Source organism: Equus asinus, chromosome 2 (genome assembly GCF_041296235.1).
Source record: "Equus asinus isolate D_3611 breed Donkey chromosome 2, EquAss-T2T_v2, whole genome shotgun sequence".
In the NCBI taxonomy this organism is placed as follows: domain Eukaryota; kingdom Metazoa; phylum Chordata; class Mammalia; order Perissodactyla; family Equidae; genus Equus; species Equus asinus.
The window spans coordinates 1763098-1782765 of record NC_091791.1 but is presented as its reverse complement, the minus strand read 5'-3'; the positions used below and the strand labels follow the sequence as shown (position 1 = coordinate 1782765).

At 56.8% G+C, this 19668-nt stretch overlaps 1 protein-coding gene across 22 annotated transcripts in view; it reads left to right on the top strand.

Annotated features, from left to right (window-relative positions):
- Positions 1-19668, top strand: part of JAKMIP3 (Janus kinase and microtubule interacting protein 3) — a 128153-nt gene that overhangs the window by 73016 nt on the left and 35469 nt on the right. For 9 of the 22 annotated variants that reach the window (XM_070520666.1, XM_044748446.2, XM_044748441.2 and 6 more), the window contains exons 4-14: positions 4357-4572; positions 6058-6177; positions 6755-6901; positions 7866-7997; positions 9374-9409; positions 10287-10346; positions 12976-13104; positions 13922-14050; positions 14968-15051; positions 16695-16757; positions 19547-19645. In XM_070520666.1, the coding sequence (XP_070376767.1) occupies positions 4357-4572; positions 6058-6177; positions 6755-6901; positions 7866-7997; positions 9374-9409; positions 10287-10346; positions 12976-13104; positions 13922-14050; positions 14968-15051; positions 16695-16757; positions 19547-19645 (1215 nt within the window). Of the gene's footprint in view, positions 1-4356; positions 4573-6057; positions 6178-6754; positions 6902-7865; positions 7998-9373; positions 9614-10286; positions 10347-12975; positions 13105-13921; positions 14051-14967; positions 15052-16694; positions 16758-19546; positions 19646-19668 lie in introns of all 22 variants that reach the window. The other 13 variants (XM_070480837.1, XM_070480853.1, XM_070480823.1 and 10 more) reach the window with 4 other exon arrangements.

Sequence of the window (19668 nt, the reverse complement as noted above, 5' to 3'; positions counted from 1 at the left end):
GGCGCACCCCAGACAGAGCAGGGCAGTGCTGGGGCGTGGAGTGGGCTGTGAGGCCGCCCCTAGGGGTGAGAGAAACCAGGTTGTACGGGATTCAGTGATGCCCCACATTGACCGTGTCACAGTGGGAGGGACCTGAGGGACCAGAGGTGCTTCTGCATCTGGGCACGTATCAGAATGCCCCAGTGGGGATTCCAGAAAGTATTGCGGGATCAGGACCTCCCTGGTGAGGCCAAGGCCAAGTGTTTTAGAGCCCCAAAGGACTCTGCTGCATGGGGCCCCTTGATCTTACAGAAGGGGCGCATGGGCCTCCGAAGGCTCCGGAGCCGACTTCTCAGCTGTGTCTGTCCTGTATAGCATCGGTGGAGAAGCTGGGCCCCTGGGGGGGCGGTTCCTGGCCAATGGGCAGGGAGCGGATGTGGCTGTGGGCCCCCAGAGCAGCCTCGTGGCACATTCATGTCCTGTCATTACTGGATCATGGAGGAATGTTTGTCGTGCATGCAGCTACTGCACGCTAGAGTCCATTTGCTGACATACGAGCTCAGACTGTTATTAAAAATTCTATAAAACCAAAGAAGTACAGGCAAAACCCAGATCGGGCTTTCTCCTAACACTCTGTGATGTATTTCATCCCTCCTCGCCCGGCTGCCCAGGCAGCTAGCTGAAGGGGAATCTAACAAGCAGAGTCGTCAAGGCCCAGGACAAGAGGGCTGCGGGAGTGAGGGGCTGCCCCCGCGGGGCTGCAGGAGTGAACAGCCTCAGGGAGGTGGGCCGAAATCCAGGGAGGTCCTCAGCCTCTGATGGAGCCTCGCAGAGTCTGGGCACGGGTCTCTCTTAGAAATGATGTTATCCAGTGTGGAGGCAGCTTTGTCACCTCCCTGGGCCTGTGGCTCCAGGGCAGTTCTTGGGTTTTTGCTGAAGGTCACAGATGGGAATTCCAGCCCCCCGCAGCCAGATGCTGCAAAGGCTCTTCGTGTGTATTTGCTCTCTCGGGAGCCATCCTCACTGGAGCAGGTGTGTGCTCACCTGCACTGCGCCAGGTGCGGGAGGTCCCACAGGTGAGGACCAGGAGTGACTCTGCCCCATGGTTCCCTGCTGTGGTTCCCCATGTGGGAGCTGCCACAGCTACAAGTGGCCACACGGGGGCAGGCGATGGTGCCCTGGGATGGGACATGTTGCAGGGGGACCTCAGCACTGTGGGGCAGTGTTGGATCCTGTCAGTGTGCTTTGCAACTTGGGGTGCTGGTGACATGCAGGTTCCCAGGCTCTGCCTGGAGGTTTCAGCTCTGTGCATCTGGCTGAGCTCCTCTGTGCTTGGGGCTGAGTCAAGGTGGGTGGGTCATGTGGGGAGGACAGCTTTTCTCAGCAGAGGCATCCTCCGGGCCTCAGCATCCTCCTGCACACTCCTTCCCTAGGGACTCACCACCCCCAGGGCTTCAGTCAGGTTTCCATACACCCTCTGTAACTGGGTGGGGGGAGGGAGAGCCTGAGGGAGCTCATGGAATGAGGGGGTGGGGACTGGGGGAGCTCAGGGGATGAGGGGGTAGGGACTGGGGGAGCTCATGGGATGAGGGGGTGAGGGCTGGGGGAGCTGATGGAATGAGGGGGAGGGGGCTGGAGGAGCTGATGGAATGACGGGGTGGGGGTGGGGGTGGGGGTTGGGGAGCTCCTGGGATGAGATGGTGGGGGCTGGGGGAGCTCATGGGATGAGGGGGTGGGGGCTGGGGGAGCTCATGGGATGAGGGTTTGGGGGTGGGGGAGCTCCTGGGATGAGAGGGTGGGGGCTGGGGGAGCTCCTGGGATGAGGGGGTGGGGCCTGAGGTGGGAGCTGGTGTGGAAGCTATGAGGCTCCAGTAAGGATTCTAATTCTCGGTACCTGGAAAGCCTTGCAGGATTTTTAAACCACGGGAGTGATCAGATCTGATTCTCGCTTTTTGGCAACGACTCTGTGGTTGTGAGGGGGCAGATTGTAGCAGGCACAGGAGTGGACATAGGGAGGCCAGTTGGAAGCCACTGCAGTGGTCTGAGTGAGGGAAAGTGGCCATAGGGTGACCCCAGTTTCCTCTTTGAAAGCACCTGTCCTGGGCTCTTGGGAGGGCTGGTCACCCGGATGCCGGCACGGGTCGGGTATGGGGTGGGCGGCGACATAGGGTGGAGGACAGAGCTTGTCCCCAGGCACTCTCTGCAGCCCTGTCCCCCAGGACCCCACAGCACCCTGGGAGGGAAAGGGGGGCCAGGGCAGCGGTTCAGAGCCTTGAGCTTCTGAGCTTCACCGTCGGACACTGTGGTAATCTGCCCTTGCAGGAAGGCAGCACGAATGCAGGGGTGCAGCCCCTCTGTCCCACGCTGCCCGTCGCAGCTTCCCTGGCCTGGCTGGACATTGGTGCCATCCCATTACTTGTATTGGAATCTGTGCCAGGGGTGGAAACAGCCCCCTGTGTGTGAGGCGGGGACCCCACACGGTCCCACAAAGCATGTTCCCCACCTCAGCTGGGCGTCCATGTCACGCATATGCTCGCTCTCCCTCACAAACGGGCCTCTGTGCATAAAGTAACGGAATGGGAAGATGTAGGAACGCGCCCTTGGCTGAGAACTCTTGGCATCTCAGGCATAACTGAGACGCTGCGTGAGAGACTGTGGCTCCAGGAGGACCCCTCGGAGACCTTGCCCCGATCTTAAAGTGGTTTCCCATCTTCAGAAAATCAGCTCCTGCCCTCCTGTGCAGGCCACTTTCCTCTCATTTCCTTTGTGAGCGGATCATGAAGCTCCATGTCTAGGTGGGTCATCGAACTTGGCCCCATTCCCGGACATGTCCAGGTGACTTCCCAGGGAGGTCTGCTTTTTGGTCCAAACCATCTGCATAAATAGCTGATTGAAGTGGGATCTGTCTCTGGAGACTTCTCCTCCTGTTTCCTGATGGAAGAAAAGTGATGTTTCTAAAGTGTCTGTGCATGAGAGTGTAAATGCTGGCCACAGAATTTAGCTGCTCATTAATATGATTTTATTCCACTGGTCTCTTTGTTTTCACTAATTGACTGTGTTGCCTCTTTCCTATTTCTGTGTGCTGCAGTAAATGGGAATTTAGCAATTAAGGATTTCTTTTATTCTGTTCAGTTCAACGTTTGCCCATGAATTCTATGATCCGGGCTAATTAGACATGTCGTGTCTTTGTTTCCAAGCTGACGTGGCAGATTTATTAGCTCATTTTAACCGTAAACAGCACGTAGAGCAGGAAGATGTCCTATCCTGGCCTGTTGTTTGAAAATATGTTTTGAACCGAGTCTTCTTGTAAATCTAGCGCTGTGTAGAATGACTCCCGTGGCGCCCAAGTCTGTCTGTCTGAAGAAGCAGCAGTGGGGCCTGTTCCGCCTTCCCCTCCAAGGGCGGCGACCCACCCTTTGGCCTAGGAAGCACATCTGGCAGCCCGGAGCCCGGATGAGGGGCCCTGGATGCTCAGAGGCAGGTGGCAGCTGTGTCGGGAAGGGCTTCTTGGAGCTGTCAATAGGTTGGGCGCTGTAGGGAAAGTGGGCAGGGATCCCTCACAGCTGCCAGCTCGGCGGCATGCAGAGGCCTGGGTGGGTCAGGCACGCTGGGCACTCCTGTCCTCCCGCCTGGAGTTGCGTGTCCAGGGGCCCCTCCCAGAACCTCAGCTGCCTGCAGACAACCGGGCAGCACCCCTGCTTCCCATCCACACTCGAAGAAAGGCGAGAGGCGGGGTGCAGAAGGACGAGAGTAGTGGCTCCACACACTGTCCAGCCCTTCCCAGGCCCGGTGCCCCTCGGAGCGGACAGGAAAGAGGCTGTGGGCCTTTCGCCCCAGGCTTCTACTTCTCCGCCGTCACAGCCCACCTGTTTTAAGATGACCCTTGCTCATCATACCCTCCATTGATGGGGTTCAGGGATCTCAGGGAGTCCCCCTGCTCTGCCCAACGCACAGCAGGAGGCAGGAGCTGGAGGTGGCCTCTCAGGACCCTGCCAGGCCATGCCAGCCCCCAGGCCACCCAGGAGCCTTCATAGGCCAGCATGGGAAAAGATGGTCCTGCAAGGCACCCAGGGAGGCTGAGAAGGGGTGCATGGAGTCCCAGGAGGGGGTCTTCAGCTGCACCAGCTGGTCTGAGCCGGCAGAGCAGAGGCCAGCCCGGACAGGGGAGTCATGCTGTGGTTGGGGCAGCAGGGCTCCAGGCTGTTGGTCCAGGGCTACTTGCTTTGCTTCCCCTCTCAAAGCCCAGAGATGCTGGCAGGGCTGCCGCCATGAGGATCCCTCCCGATGTTTGTGCGCAAGTGTCCTCTGCCTGTTTCTATGGTAACTGCAGATCTGTATCCTGCCTGCGTGTGTGATTGTGTTCTGTTCTCCTTGTAGATGGAGGAGATAAAATTTAAAGACAGAGCAGTCTTCGTGCTGGAGAGAGAGTTAGGGGTTCAAGCCGGGCATGCTCAGAGACTGCAGCTCCAAAAAGAGGCTTTAGATGAGCAGCTGTCCCAGGTCAAAGAGGCTGATCGGCACCTGGGCAGCCCCAGACGGGAACTTCCTTATGCAAGTGGTGCAGGAGACGCCTCAGACCACTCGGGAAGCCCTGTAAGCACCTCCTCATGCTCCGCCCGGCCACCCCAGAGTCACAGACAGACAGCATCATGCACGGCTGCATGGCCTGTGCGGGCAGCTCCCGGGGAGTCCAGAGCCCAGCTCCAGAGTCCAGAGGCAGAGCGCTCCTGCCCTGGGGACACTGACTGTGTCTGCAACCCGGCCAGCCAGGCCCTGGACCCCTCGGCTTAACTGGTTTGGCTGAGAGGGCGAACAGACGTCCTTCCTTGCCAACGTGGCATAACTATGGCCTTCACTTGATCGCCCTGCCATGGACCCCCAAGGCTTCAGGCTTCCAGCTGGAGCCGCCAGGCCCCCAGGTTGCTAAGGGTCCCTGGTACTTGCTGGTGGTGGCTCCCGCCCTGGGCTGGTGGGAGATGAGTCTGTGCTGCCTCCATCTCCACGCATAGGCTTTGCCTTCCGGCCCAGCAAGGCTGGCTCCCAGCTCCCTGCTCGCCCACATCTCTGGCTTTGACCTCACACAGTGATTTCTGCTGCTCACATCACCAGTCACCCTCCCACCTGCTTTTCGTGTGACCTGCCACTTTTCTGCTTCTCCTCGGGCTGCCATGACAATGCAGGATCAGCCAAGAGCCACACGGCTGTGACACCATCCATTTCCTCATTGCTGCTCCTCATTCAGAGCCCTCTGGAGCGGTTCTGGGAAATCCGGGACGGGGGCTCCAAATTCCACAGACCCTTGACGGGGGTCCTTCTGGGTCTGCTCCCTGGCCTCTCCTGCACCTGCTGAGCGAGGAACCGTCCCTCAGTCCTTCCTGGACACGCGTTTGTTTTCTTTGAGGGTGCAACCGTGTCTGAGCTGAGCCAGCCCTAGGAGAGTGACATTTCAAGAATAGAAAATGACATTTTGTAATCTTATTATCAATGGCTTCGCTGAATTAAAACCAGCTCCTGCTCTGGCGCTCGATAGATTGCGTTAACTCCAGAGAGATTCTGAAACTGGATCAAAATGTTTCCACTGATTTTTGAGTGAAGGTTCCAAAGTGACCTTTTAGACACTCAATTGGAGGGAGCAGTCTTCTTGGGAAACTAACTTTTGAAAGTTTTAGGTTGAATATCTTTTCCCGTGTTCGTGTTCTAATACTAGGAAGATGATGTCCCTCTCTGCCTGCAGCACGGGGCAACCCCTTCCTGAAGGAGGCAGCAGGGCCCGGGGGAGAGCAGGGAGCTGGTTCCCATCTTTTCTTGGTGTCACCCACACTTGTGCCTGCATTCGCACGCCCTCACCCTCCACATTTGCATACTTCTGGACATTTCTGCTCCTTCCCTCCGTCCCCATCATGCCGCTTAGGAGGCAGTCGCCTTCCCTTTGGAGGGTCCACACCCGCCCCCCCCAGCCGTGCAGAATCATGGGCGATCACAACACGGAAGTGCTTGGGTTTCCATGGTGTGTGGGGATTTGAAAGATTTTCATGTCTGTGTCTATGAGCAGTTATTTGCAGTTAATTTTTGTTTTAGGAACAGCAGTTGGATGAAAAGGATGCTCGGCGCTTCCAACTTAAAATTGCAGAGTTAAGTGCAATCATTCGGAAACTTGAGGACCGAAATGCCTTGCTGTCAGAAGAAAGGAACGAGCTGGTGAGTGGCGGAGAGGCAGCGGGGGTAAGGGGGAATCTTCTGGGTCCTATGGTTTTATGGCTGCAGCGTGGGGGGAGCCAGGGGCGTCCACTTCCAAAATCCCTTGTAGGAAGGAGGAGTGATGGTGACAAGGGCAGGCGTTGTGTCCAGGCCTCTGGGCTGTTTCCAATGAAACTTTATTAACAAAACCAGATGAGGGGCCAGATGTGGGCCTCAGGTGCTGGTTGGCTGATCTCTGCTCCACATTATGGGGCAAAATTATCCTGAGTTCTGCACATTATTGGGATGTGTGAGGACCTCGCCCTTCAGTGGCGCCATCACTGTTAGTCCTTACAACCACTGAGATTTCCGAGTGATTTGTCCTGCAGGTGTGTGACTTGCTCAAAGTGGTCATGGCCGGTCATGAGCCGGGTGGGTTTACTTTGGCCCTCATTGGCAAGATAGAGCCTGGGCCCCACACGGCTGCCCTTCGCTGTAGCTGAAGGTTGTGCTGCTCAGTTTTCTGACTCTGCTTGGAGCTGTTGGTTCTCTGTCACACTTAAAAACCTCACACTGTGTAATTAATTTTGCCTTTCAGCTAAAGCGTTTAAGAGAAGCTGAAAGTCAGTACAAGCCATTGCTGGATAAAAACAAGCGCCTTACTCGGAAAAATGAAGACCTGTCCCACACTTTACGTCGAATGGAAAACAAGTTAAAATTTGTCACCCAGGAGAACATAGAAATGGTAGGGGCCTGATGGGGTCTGGCGGGCCAGCAGGATGTGCCCACGCTGGTGCGTAACCAGCTTCTCATACTCAAGGTTTGATAACACCATCCCTGGGCCGGGCTTTCACTCAAGCCTCTGATCTCACGTACATTTGTGGGGACAGGAACCGGCGCAGACCTGCGCCCTGGGGGAGAAGGCCTTAGATGCGGGTCTCATATCTGAGGGCAGAGGGTCACAGGTGCCTGCCTCTGGGAGTGACAGAGTGGACGCGGAACCGCTAGGAGGTCACTGAGCAAGTCACTCCCTCCGCCTCCAGGCCTGTCGCCCTGTCCAACACCAGGGGCCTGGATGAGCCATCGCCCAACTCTGAGAGTCTCAGGCAGAGGTAGTGGACCCCAGGGACACTGGCCGTGGGGGGAGGGAGCGAGCAGGCCAGGCACGGGTCATGGAGCCCGGGGCAGGGGAGGTTCCACTGCAGCTGTGGCCGCAGCGGAGTGTGTGGGATTAGCCTTGTCGTGTGCATTCCTTCTGGCCCTGAGGGCCTTGGAGGCCCTGAGCAAGAGTTTAGGCAGAGTAATTCAGCATGATGTAGGGGAGGCAGGCAGGGGACCCTCAAGCCCTTCTCTGCAGAAGTTCCCATCTTTCCACGCTCTGAGTTTGGCAGGCGGCAGAGGGTGAAGTGGCACACGCAGCTCACCCGATCTCGTCTTTGGGGTGCAGAGTTGCTCCATGTGCGCACTCCAGGCTGCATGCCCTGCCGCTGCTGCGGGGATCCCCCCGAGACACAGGCCTTGTTTTCCCTGGGCCTCTGTAGCTGTGCTGATCCAAGGCCTGAGCAGAGAGGCCCCCTCGCTCCACAGCCAAGGGGTGACCAGTGACTGCTCAGGCGTATGCAGACTGAGCGAGGGGACCCCCAGCTTCCCCGTCACCCAGGCGACCACCTCATTCCACCCCTTGTAATGTCCTCTGGCTGGTTTTTCAGAGACAAAGAGCCGGAATCATAAGGAGACCCAGTTCCTTAAACGATCTGGATCAAAGTCAAGATGAAAGAGAAGTTGACTTCTTGAAACTTCAAATTGTGGAGCAGCAGAACCTCATAGACGAGCTTTCCAAGGTGACTGGGCGCCTCACCCGTCCTGGCTCTCTGCCGCCCCACAGAGGTCACACCCTCGGCCCCTCACCCTCCGGCTCTGGGGGTCTGGCCAATGGGCAGGAGATGGGGGAGGGGGAACCTGCATTTGTCCTCTCCCTCCCTGGGGGTACATCTTGGGCTGGGTCCCTCCACCCTGCTCATGCTTGAGGTGACACTCCCCAAAACGCTCTGATTCCTGTCCTCGTCACTTTGGGCTGGGGGTCTCAAGAGCAGCAGTACTGCTGGGATTAGTTCCTGGGCCGCCGTAACAGAGCCCCCAGCTGGGGCCTTCAAACACAGCAGCTTCTCCTCTCATGGTCTGGAAAAATCCAGAATCCAGGGTCAAGCGCTGGAGGGGCTGTGCACCCTCCAAAGGGGCTAGGGGAGTAGTCGTTCTGTGTCACGAGGAAGCTCCTGGTGGCCGTCGGTCACATGACTCTGGTCTCTGGCTGTCTTCATGGGGCCTTCTCTCCGTGTCTCCCTCTTCTCTTCTCTTCTCTTAAATCCCTTCTCAAGATCCCTAATTTAATCGCACCTGCAAAGACCCAGTTTCTAAATAAGGCCAAAGTCCAGGTTCTGGGGATTAGGATGTGGACATATCTTCCTGGGGGCCCCCTCCAGCCATCTACACTGCCTGATCTCTGTGGCCCCTCACCCCCAGCATGATTTTGCATAGACCTCCATTAAACCCTCCTCCCATCATCCTGATTTGGGGCGCCTTCTGCTTCTTTCTGGGATCCCTACCAGCCCCCTAGTCAGAGCACTGCAGAATGAGTGGCCTTGGCCATTCTTGTCCCCTGGGGACAGTGGAAGCGATGGCAGTGTCCTTCTCTGTCTCTGGTGTGACACGCGGCCCGGAAGTGCTGGCCTTTTGCTTCAATGACTGAAGTCGCCTCCAAAATGACGTGAGACTGGATGGGAAGATGCCCCTGCCCCACGGCTGTGGGCTGGGGTCTCGCGGATGCAGCCTTCCCTGACTGTGCCTGAGGTCTGAGCTCGTGCCTCCTTCAACAACACGGTGGTTGTCAATCCCCACAATAATGAGAATTTATGGAAAAGGAAGAAATCTTGGTCAATTACAAATGCACATTATTTCTGAAAGGCTAGTGACAGGCCCTCGACCCTGAACAGAAGACCCCTTGATGCTTCTGCAGGTTCATGGTGCCCTCAGGGGGCAGTTTAAGGAAGGAGGAAGGACTGTTAGGGCCAGGTAGGACCCTCCCTCTCAGGGTGAGGGGAGAGCAATGCTCTCTGCAGTCAGGAAGCGGCAGGGGTTTGGGGCAGCTGGCAGGGCTCTGGGGCTCCCGTGGGGCAAGGTCTGTGCTCTGATTCTCCGACGTGCTGTCCTCTCTTCCTAGACCCTGGAAACCGCCGGCTACGTGAAGAGTGTGTTAGTAAGTACCACTCAGTATCTCTCTACTGACATCGACACCCATTTTCCGGTGCCATTGTCCCTGGGACCCCTCCTGTGCCGATGGTCCCATCTGGTCCAGATAAAAGCGGTGCCAGTATTCAGCGTGGATCCTGTTCTCACAGCGCCACCTGCCCAGAGGCTCTGCCGTGGTGATCCAGAGCACCCATCCGTTAGGATCAGACAGGTGCCAGGGAACGTTGGCCTTTGGGAAAGCCTGCAGGAGCAGTGCCCGGCTCTGCTCATTACCCCTTTATTAAAGGCCGGAGGTCGGATGGCTCCCCTCTCTGGAGTACTCTCCCCACATGGGTTCCTCCCCCCTCCATACTGACTGGTTGTCGGGGCCTGGCTGGTTCACAATCACAGTCATGAAGATGCTGCATAGCTCCCTGGAGAAGAACGGGTCGTTGGTCTCCTTACGTGTTTATGGGGGTCTGTCTCCACATGCACGTGTACGCCATTTCTGTGGACATCAGCGCAGAGAGTGTGCAGGAGGCTGGGCCATCGTCCCTCCCCAATTCCCATTTCTGTGCACGTGCCACTCTAATCCCCTGGCCCCCGCATGGGCCCCCAGCTGCAGACTGAGATGGAAGCTGGAGGATGATGGAGCGTCGTGAGCTCAGAGCCCCCCAAACGGGTGATCCCTCCTTTTGTCCTGATCCTGAGCAGAAGGATGAGCCATCCAGACCTTCAGAGCAAACTGCCCTGGACGGGGCCCTGCATTTCGGTGTATTTATGATAATATGGGCGATACACCGATCTTGAAGTCCTCCTCTGAGTCCCTTCAGATCAGGACAGGAAAGATTAAACTGATAGAGCTGTTCAGCTCCTTAAAAGGTCTCTTCCACTGGTTTTTGCAGGAGCGTGATAAGCTTTTAAGATATCGGAAACAAAGAAAGAAAATGGCGAAACTCCCCAAGGTAGGTGGGAAAATGTTGACCTGTGTGTACATAAAACGTGTATTTAAAGAAACCACGTAGTAAGAAACACTCTATTTAGAAGTGAAAAGAAGATAATTTTATTATTTCTGAAAATTGTTATTGTGAAATAACCAAAACAGGACCCAAAGTAAATATTCTGTTGATAACTTTAAATTTAAAAATTCAACCATTTTTCTTTTAAATTTCCAAGAGAAGATATGAATTAATGCCAATAATGAGGAGGAGTAGTCAGCCGTGGGATGCTGGCCCTCCTGCAGAGGAGTTTGGATTCCCGGGTCTGCCTGGGACACACAGCCCGAGGACCGGCGGTCTGTGCCCCTCCAGGGCTGACCTCTGCCCCTAGGGAATTTGAAGACCTGGGTTAGTTTCCCTGCAGTACAATCCTTTTTGACAAACCTATGGTTTTTGTTAGAGATGATTTGGGACAAATTCCTGAAGGACCTAACTTGTGTCCTGCTTTATGCAAAATGTGTGTTTATGTATTTTGTTGTTTAATTTTTGAACAATCAACAGTGGTGCTCATACAAACTATTAGATCTCCCCTAGGAACAAATACTGGCTCGTCTGGCCCTCAGAAAGGCCTGCAGGGGGAGTGAGAGGGTGTCGGGGCCTCTCTCTCCTCCGGATTATTTCAGGGTATTTAGAGATTCCTGTCTGTTGAGTGTCATACTGTGGCGGCTGTGTGTCACTGTGATGCTGAAAGCTATGGCTCCAGGATTTCAAATACCAGCAGGGTCACCCCTGGTGGACACGTTTCACTGGAGCTTCCAGACTAAGACGGACCAGGAAGAAGGACCTGGCTGCTCGCTTCTGAAAAAATTTGCCATGAAAACCCTGTGAATAGCAGAGGAGCATTGTCTGATAGAGCACTGGAAGGGGCGAGGATAGCACAGAGAGACCAGGCAGGGTTCTGCTCTGCTATCCACAGGGTCACTAGGAGTCAGAATTGACTCAACAGCACTAACAACAAATTTAGAGATTATCTGGAGGCCCAGAAGCCTGACAGTGCAGTTCCAACAGAGTGGACTGGCTGGAGGAGACCCACCCTCTCTCCTGGGCCCCCAGCTGTCCAGGCGCTTTCATGAGACGGGAGGAGGGAGAAGCTGGCGAGTCAGGAGCCGTCAATGAGCAAAACGGGCTCAGGGGCCAAGGACAGGAGATTGGTTTGTGAGGTCTGGAGCACTGGCCACAGTGACTCCAGCCTCAGAGGCCGGTGAGCTTCCATAAGCTGGAACATGAAGGAGCGCGATGAGGTTTCTACAGGATCATTTTCATGGCTTTAGCAGAAAGACCCAGGAGGCTGCTGCAGGCATCTGGGCCAGGGCTAGGGAGAGTGTGGCCGGGAGACGGACAGGAGGGGTGTAGTCGGAGCAGATGACAGACACGGCAAAGGAGGAGGTAGAGGAGGCCACGCTGGCTGACGGGGCTGAGGCTGGATGATCCAGACCAGGGGTGCCGGCAGGAGGGCGGCGTTTAACAAAGCACGTTTGTGCTTGCTAAGTTTGCCCCTTTTCTGGATGTTTCTGTGGAGAAGTCTGGAAAAGGGTTGGAGGTACAGGGGCAGCATTTCTGGGAGAGGCCGGGGCTCCCCTCAGCAGGCGGTCAGCACCTGGGTGCCTCTGTGCTCAGGGTGGGGGCGGTCATGGGGAGACAGGGAGGCTGAGGACACAGGATGTCCGGGGAGGGGTCAGAGGAGGTGGCCTCGGTCCCCTCTGCTCTGCGCCAGGCTGCACCACCAATTGTAGCTTGTGGGCCAGTAGGTGGTCCCAGGGGCCCCAGGGAGGCGTTTCACTGGAAGGTCCTGGCACAGGAACCAGCAGGGAGACCTGGTGCCAGATTCCTGGAGTCGCCCAGGAAGGAAGAGACCTTGAGTGTGACAGAGAAGATGGTGGGCTTGGATTTTGTGGTATTCTGAAACAAGATGAGGAGACCTAAGTTTTTGGAAGGCAGGGAGGTGAGCAGAGCCAGTGGGGACGGGGAGCTGCAGGCAGAGGGGCGGGCAGGGAGGGGAGCCAGCATCATGAAGTCAGAGGGGAGCCGTGGGGCGTCCCTCGGGCAGGGCCTCTCAGACGAGCTGGTGAAGGGCCTACCTTTGCTTTTCTGTTTATTTTTGTTCCATCCTGTCAAGGATTGATCCTTTTTAAAATGCAGCAAAAATGAATTACTGGAAAAGCGATCACACGCTAAACGTTAAGGCCAGTGCTCATGTTGATCCCGTGTCATGTCATCATGCACAGGGGCAGACGGTTGAGCGTCACTGCCCTGAGGAACCGAAGAGAGAGTCCCCCACGGAGGGGCCTCGTTCCCCTCCATGAGGGTTGGTCTGCCTCTCCGCAGATGTCCAGGCCTACTTCCCACTCCACCCTCCACCAGCGCCTGCTTCCAGAAAGACCATGATGGCGGCCACCTTGGCCTGCGGTGGGGCAGCCCTGAGTAGACTCCCGAGGGGGCAGTTGAGGATGGAGACCAGGGTGCGCTGGGGGTACGGCCAGGCAGCTGGCCCCACAGCTGGGGAAGGGGCAGGGGAAGGCCCAGAGGCCCCATGGGAGCGGGCAGCTCTGCTGGCAGGGTCTGGGTTTGGCCTAACACAGTTCTCTTTGGTCAGCAGCCGGTTGTCGTGGAAACCTTCTTTGGATACGACGAAGAGGCTTCCCTGGAATCCGACGGTTCTTCCATCTCTTATCAAACGGACAGGACAGACCAGACCCCGTGCACCCCGGAGGATGACCTGGAAGAGGTACCTTCTGCAGCGGTTTCTGGACGGGCCTGGGCGGGCGGGGCGTGGGGGCAGGTGAATCCGGGTTGGCATTCTGCTCCCTGGAGGCTGCTCTCTGGAGAGGTAGGCTAGGTGGCCCTCATTGGCTGTGCCCCCCAGTAGTCCCCGATTTTACCCAGTGAGAAACACTCCCCATTGCTGGCTGCCTGGTGGCCGGTGCGGCCCCTTCCTTTGAATGCATGCCTGGCATTGTGCTGGTGCCCCCTCTGCAGAACGGTTCAGAGAGCTCCCGCCCTCTCAAAGGGCTGGAGAGGTGCGGGGTGAGGCAGTCTGAACCACCCAGTGATGGGGGTCGGCACCAAGGCCAAGAGCACATGCTGGTCACTCCTGGTCACTGCCCCCCTCCCACACCAGAACTGTGGCTTGTTCTCCTCTGAGCAGCAAATCTTTCGGGGCCCAGTGCGGCCCTCAGAAGGCAGCAGCAGCCACTTCCTTCTTCCTGGGGCAGCAGGTGTTGCCGTGTCTAGAAGGAGGCAGGGAGGGAGCCTGTAATGTGAGGCGAGTGGGGAGGAGACGCCCTCCCGGGGCTGTAAGCCTTTCATAGCACCCAGCTCTCCTCCCCTGACTCCACTGGGGAGAGCAGCCTCAGGTGAGCCTGGTTAGGAGTGGAGGGTCCCGGGATGGGGCAGCCTGGCTGGCAAGCGGGAGGCCAGCTGAGCCCCTGGCCCCGGCCACTGGCCTGAGAGGCCCCTGGCCCCAGGGCCTCAGGGCGCCCCTCCCAGGGGTCCCCAGGTGGAGGCCCGGGCTCTAATGCCATGTGTCTCGTGCGCTTCTCCAGGGCATGGCCAAAGAGGAGACGGAGCTGAGGTTCCGGCAGCTGACCATGGAGTACCAGGCCCTCCAGCGAGCGTACGCCTTGCTGCAGGAGCAGGTCGGAGGGACGCTGGACGCAGAGCGAGAAGTTAAGGTCTAACTGACTTCTACTCCACGATGTTCCGGCTCCTGCTGGGCTCCTCCCTGCTTGACCCCTGGCCATGGCAGGGGGACTCGCATCGCTCCACCTTCAGGGCCTGCTCTCCCACAGTTATTGTCGGGCTAGCGCTCACCGAGGCAGTTAAGATCCAGTGTTTGGGAAGCTGCCCTGGGCTGGGACCAGGGCCAGGGCGGGCACACCTGCCTCCCCTAGCTGAGGACCCTCAGACCCTGTGCCCAGCTGGCCCCAAACCTCCCATCTGTGTGCCCTGGAAGCTGTTCACGGGGGAGCAGGAGCTCACTTTGGAATAGAGTGCCCTGTGGCTTGGACGCCACGACAGCAAATTAACTCAAGGGAGGGCAGCCCGGACCCCCAAGAAGCCCAGGTGGTGCTTGTGGGGGACTGTCACACACCAGGGTGCCGAGGGCGGGTCTTCTAAACGGGGGACAGGCTCCCGGGGAAGTAGTTAATTGAAAGCAAAATCTGGAAAAGGAAGGGAAGACAAGGCCAGTGGAGGGGCCCGTACTGTCTTGGGTCTGGCTGGGCAGACCACTCAGCAAGCCCATCTGTGCATGTCGTTGTCATTGTCATCCAAGAGACTACCCCTGTGGCCAGCACCCGACTGGGCTTAATTGTCCTCATGGGGTGTTTCGTCCTGTACACGAGGATTTTCCCTAGTAATCCCTCAAAATTAATCTATAGATCATCGCCCTGTAATCTGAGCCAGGTCGCTTGCTTCAAACAAGGCTTAAAGTTCTTCCTTTCTTACAGAGCGCTCCTTCCAAAGGAGTGAACCGCCGTTTCTCCATTAGCTGAACCGAAAGGCGCACAGGCCTCTCAAAGTCCCCGTCCGTGTGGGCGTGTCCTGGCTTTTAGAGAAAATTTGATGTCTCTCTCCTCCCATCCTACAGACCCGTGAGCAGCTACAAGCAGAAGTGCAGAGGGCCCAGACACGGATAGAAGACCTTGAGAAGACGCTGGCCGAGCAGGGGCAGGTGCGTGCGTGGGGCCCGGGGTCCCCTGGAAGCTGGAATGGTGGCCCAGGCCCTCCAGCCGCAGGTGGAGGGTGCCAGGGAGGGCGCGTCCCCCAGGCTGCCGAGTCTCCCCTTGATGAGGGTGGTGGTCAGTGGACGTGGTCGTGGGTAAAGATGATTCAGCCGCACACTGAAAGCGAGCCCTCAGCACATCTTACTGTATCACCCTTCAATAAATCATTTGAAAACTGGAAGGAATGTGCTAAAGAAGTTCCACAGAAGCCTTGGATGAGGCAGGAGTCCGCCTGACCATCACTATATGGCCTCCCTGGACTTGACCCAGGGAGGTCCTACTAGTGCTCTTAGCTCAGGACCAGGGTTTCAGGTCCCCGGGGTTTGTCGGCCACTCCCCTCACCCCCCACGACCACCACCACCTCTGGGTTCTTCAAATCTGGAAGGAGGGCATCCATCCTCACTGGCCACAAGGCCTGAGCACCCCCCACTGACTAGCTGGACAGTGCAGCTCCAGGTGGACCCAAGACGAGGTTGGAGGACATCCTCGTGGGGTTGGCAGGGTCCACATGGGAAAGTGCAAGTCCAGTGCAGACCCCTAGTGGTCCTGAAGGTGTTAACTGCTGGGTGGACAGCTGGATGGACAGACAAGAGAATGACGTGGATGGCTGCCTGGCCACATTGCCACATCCCTCACCTGAGTGGGTGAGGCCCAGAATTCGGTCTGCGGCACCTGGAGCTGTTCACCTGAAACGTGTAGGACCAGCCTGCAGCCCTCTGCGCCCGTGACTCCTCTGGGGCTGCTGTGCACTCGGGCCTGCAGGGCGGCGCTCCAGAGCTGTGTGTGCATGGCCTTTGTAGACCCTGGACTGGAGAGCAAAGGTCCCCTCTGTAGCCACCATCATGCAGTCTGTGCCGGAGAAGGAGCAGCCGCTGAGGGTGGGGGGACGCTAGGAGGGGGAGGAAGCCACTTCCTTTGCTTGCAGAGATGAGTCTTTCAAACTGGAAAAGAACCTCGCAGATAACTTTGCAGAAAAGGAATCTGGAACCAAGTTTAGTGTCTCGGGCAACCAGCCCCTCCGTGACTCCTTGCTTTGTGACAAAACGCTGCTGGTGAGAGAACACCAGGGCTTCAAGGTGGAAGGGGGTACACAAAGACACTGGACTTCCACCAAGCTCTGACCGTGGATGGGGCAGCAGGGTATCTACATGTGTGTCACGCCAGCCAGAGCCTGCCTCCGTCCATGTGTCCCGTGTGTGAAATGGACAGGATTCCCACTGTCCTCACCCCGCCTGCCTGAGACCCCTTGGGCTCACTGGCTCCATGTCAGGGTCTCCTGGACCTGTGACGTCTGCACAGGGCTGTGTCACTGGGCGCCTGGCCTGGGGTGCATCCGCGTGGAGGCACGCGGGATCTGCAGAAGTAGGGCTGCCTCTGCTGGCTCTCTATCCAGGTGCCTCCAGGACAACGGGTGAAATCACAGGCTGTCATTAGCTGGGTGACGTAAACCATCATTAGGTGGTTACTTTAGAAGCTGGGTATTGAGTCCTTTCTTCAGACCCTCCGTCCTGCTGAATCGTGGTTTAAACGCTGGCTTTACGATTTTTTCTTGCAGTGTGTTTATTTCTCCATTTCAATTCCATTTTCAAGGATATGAAGTGGATTGAAGAGAAGCAAGCTCTGTATCGGAGAAACCAAGAGCTTGTTGAGAAGGTGCGCCTGAGCCCGCCGAGCATCTGGCTGCTTCCCCGAGAAAAGCAGGAATTCCTCTGTGTTCACGGGAGTGTGTGGGGCCCCGCGGTGCTGGGCGGGGTGGGGCTCGGGCCGAGGTTCCCTGATGGCCCCTGTCCGGACCTTCTATGCTTCTCGCTCCTGTGGGGTGCCCCTCTCTGCCTCCTGGAGACGGGGTGTCCCCGGGGCCGGGGGAGCCCTGTGTCCATAGCAGCTTCCCATCCGGTGTTTGGTGGGACTGGTGGGTTCTGCGGTTGGGGATGGTTAGAAAAACTTTGTGAAAGAGTTGCCCTTTTGAAACCACTGGAATCGTCCCAACTGGAGGCTTCGTTGGGCCAGGGAGCTCTACTCCTAAGAGTGTTCGTGTTAAAGCCAGTGGTCCTCAGGGAAGAGCTCCTTTGAGAGTCCACAGGAGGCCTGGGCTCTGGTTTCTGTCACCACCGAGCAACTGTGAGTGTGTTTCTGATTTGACCACAGCTTCACCTGGCAGTGGCCTCAGTGGGCTCTTCTGGCCCCTAGATAACAGGAGGTCCCAAAACGCTGTCATCCCTGTCTCCACACCCCTAGGCTGGGGCTTCTTTGGCTGGAAGGTTGTGTCTGACGTAGGGTAGATGACAAGTACTAAACTGGGCTGTTCTCTTGGTGGCTGAGCTGCTGCTTGGAGCCGCCACACTTTCCCTTCTCCTTAGAGGTGAGACGTCCCTTCTGGGGCATCTCCCTCCACCTCATGACCCGCCCAATCCAGCCTGATCTCGGGGCTAGCTGAAAGAGGGGCTCACAGTCCAGAGGGCCACAGACTAGACTGTTGGTCAGATTAGATGTAGGCAGTTCAGGACCAGCCACGTGGGGGTAGGGCCCCAAAGCTGCTGAGCAGGTCACGTGGAATGAGGCAGGAGTTGGCCATGGCCATGTGTCCAGAGACAGAGAAGTCCCTAGGGCCCCCAGCTCTCTCGGCAGCCCCGGAAGCCCCATGCCTGGTGAGGGTGCTCCTCGCGACCCTCCCCGCCAGCAGCTGGCCTTGTCCACGGGCAGAGGAGGCAGCGCCTTCCGTGGCAGGCACAGCCCATCCAGAGAAGAGCTGGGCTAGCTGCAAGCTCACGAGCACGAGGTGCACCATCATGCCAGCACTTCACGCAGGCCAGCAGCCTCCGAACCAAGCCTGTGGGCCAGAGGCCAGTGGTGCCCCCCCCACCGAAGCTGGCAGTGCATCACTGGGCTGTGCTTTGGGTGCTGTTTGTGTCTTGAATAGTGAGCAACTCCTACATGCTTTTGGTGGATCCTCCACATGTATCGTGAATCAAGACAGCTGTTTCTGTGCTCACATGCACAGAACACTCGTGCACACATAACACTTGTGTGTACACAAGAACACTTGTGTGTGCATATAAACTCTTGTTATACACACAAATGCTTGAGTGCACTCTTAAAGGTACTCACAAACATGTGAATGCCCGCGTGCACACATAAATGTTCACCTGCACACTTAAAAGCTTGTATGCACTAAATGCCCTTGTACATACTTGAATACTCAGACACACACATAAGCACTTGCATTACACTTAAACACACGCACACTTAAATGTTCACAAGCACACATGAACACTTGTGTGTACACATCAACACTGCTTTGCAGGCTTATATGATCCTGAGCATACTTAAACACTTATGTGCACATTTAAACACTGTGCGCACACTTAAATGGTCACCCATGCATATGACACTCTTGCACGCATAAACACTCGTGTGCACATATAAAAACCTGAGTGCAAACTTAAACACTTGTGTGCATACTTAAATGCTTACTCATGCCTATGACACTCTTGCACACATAAACACTCGTGCACATGTATACACTTGTGTGCATACTTAAACACTGTGCACACTTAAATGCTCATGTGCACGCTTAAAGACTGTGCTTTTCTCTGGCTATGATGGGCACAGGGTCACATCTGTGGCCCTTGATGCCTTGATGCCTCCCGGTGGCCCCAGCTGTGCAGTGTGACACACAGCACTAGGGAAAGCTCCAGCTCCCGACGGCATCAACTCACTCGGAAGATGCTGATGCTCCTGGATCCATCTAGACCCGTCTCCTGAGTGTCAGAGCAGGCCCCTCAGCCCCCAAAGTTCAGTTCTGGGAGGATGGACTGAGCTCACGGTGGACATCCTCCTGGTGCATTTTCCTGTCCTCACAAGGCCACTGAGGACACCTGCCACAAGCAGAATCAAGCTTACCCAGGGAAGGCGTGGGCCTACTGCATTGGCTCCACCCATTAAACCTAATGTTCAACAGTCCCTAATGAGTCAAGCCATTTCTGGGGGGTGGCCAGGCAGCCACAGTACACGGCCACTCCCTCAGAACAGCAGTGTCCACCAGGCTCTGGGCCAGCCTGGGCTCCAGGGAGCATTCCTGGCCACAGCAAGACGGGCCCTCACCGGGACCTCTTACCGCCTCTGTCCCCATTGGGCACCTTCTCTTCTCCATCTCTGCTCAGACGGCCAGGCCGGGCTCAGGGCTGCTTATCTGGCTCCAGAGCTCCCGCCTCCTGCATCTGGCACTGTGTTCCCTGTCCCCCGACCCTGGTTTAGCCGAGGAGTAGAAACTCGCCCAATCCCACTAGGATGGACCCAAATGGACTCAGGCTGGAGCGAGGGTTCTGGGCCAGGTGCCTGGGGCTGATCAGCCGTCTCCACGGACAGTGAGCAGCTGTTGGAAAAGCTGGGGAGTCGACCTCCTGTGACCTCCAGGCTCTCTTCCTTGTTTTATTCTACAGATTAAACAAATGGAGACGGAAGAGGCTCGGTTAAAACACGAGGTCCAGGATGCAAAAGACCAAAATGAGCTGCTGGAGTTCCGGATCCTAGAGCTGGAGGTGCGCCTCGGGCGTGGGAGCTG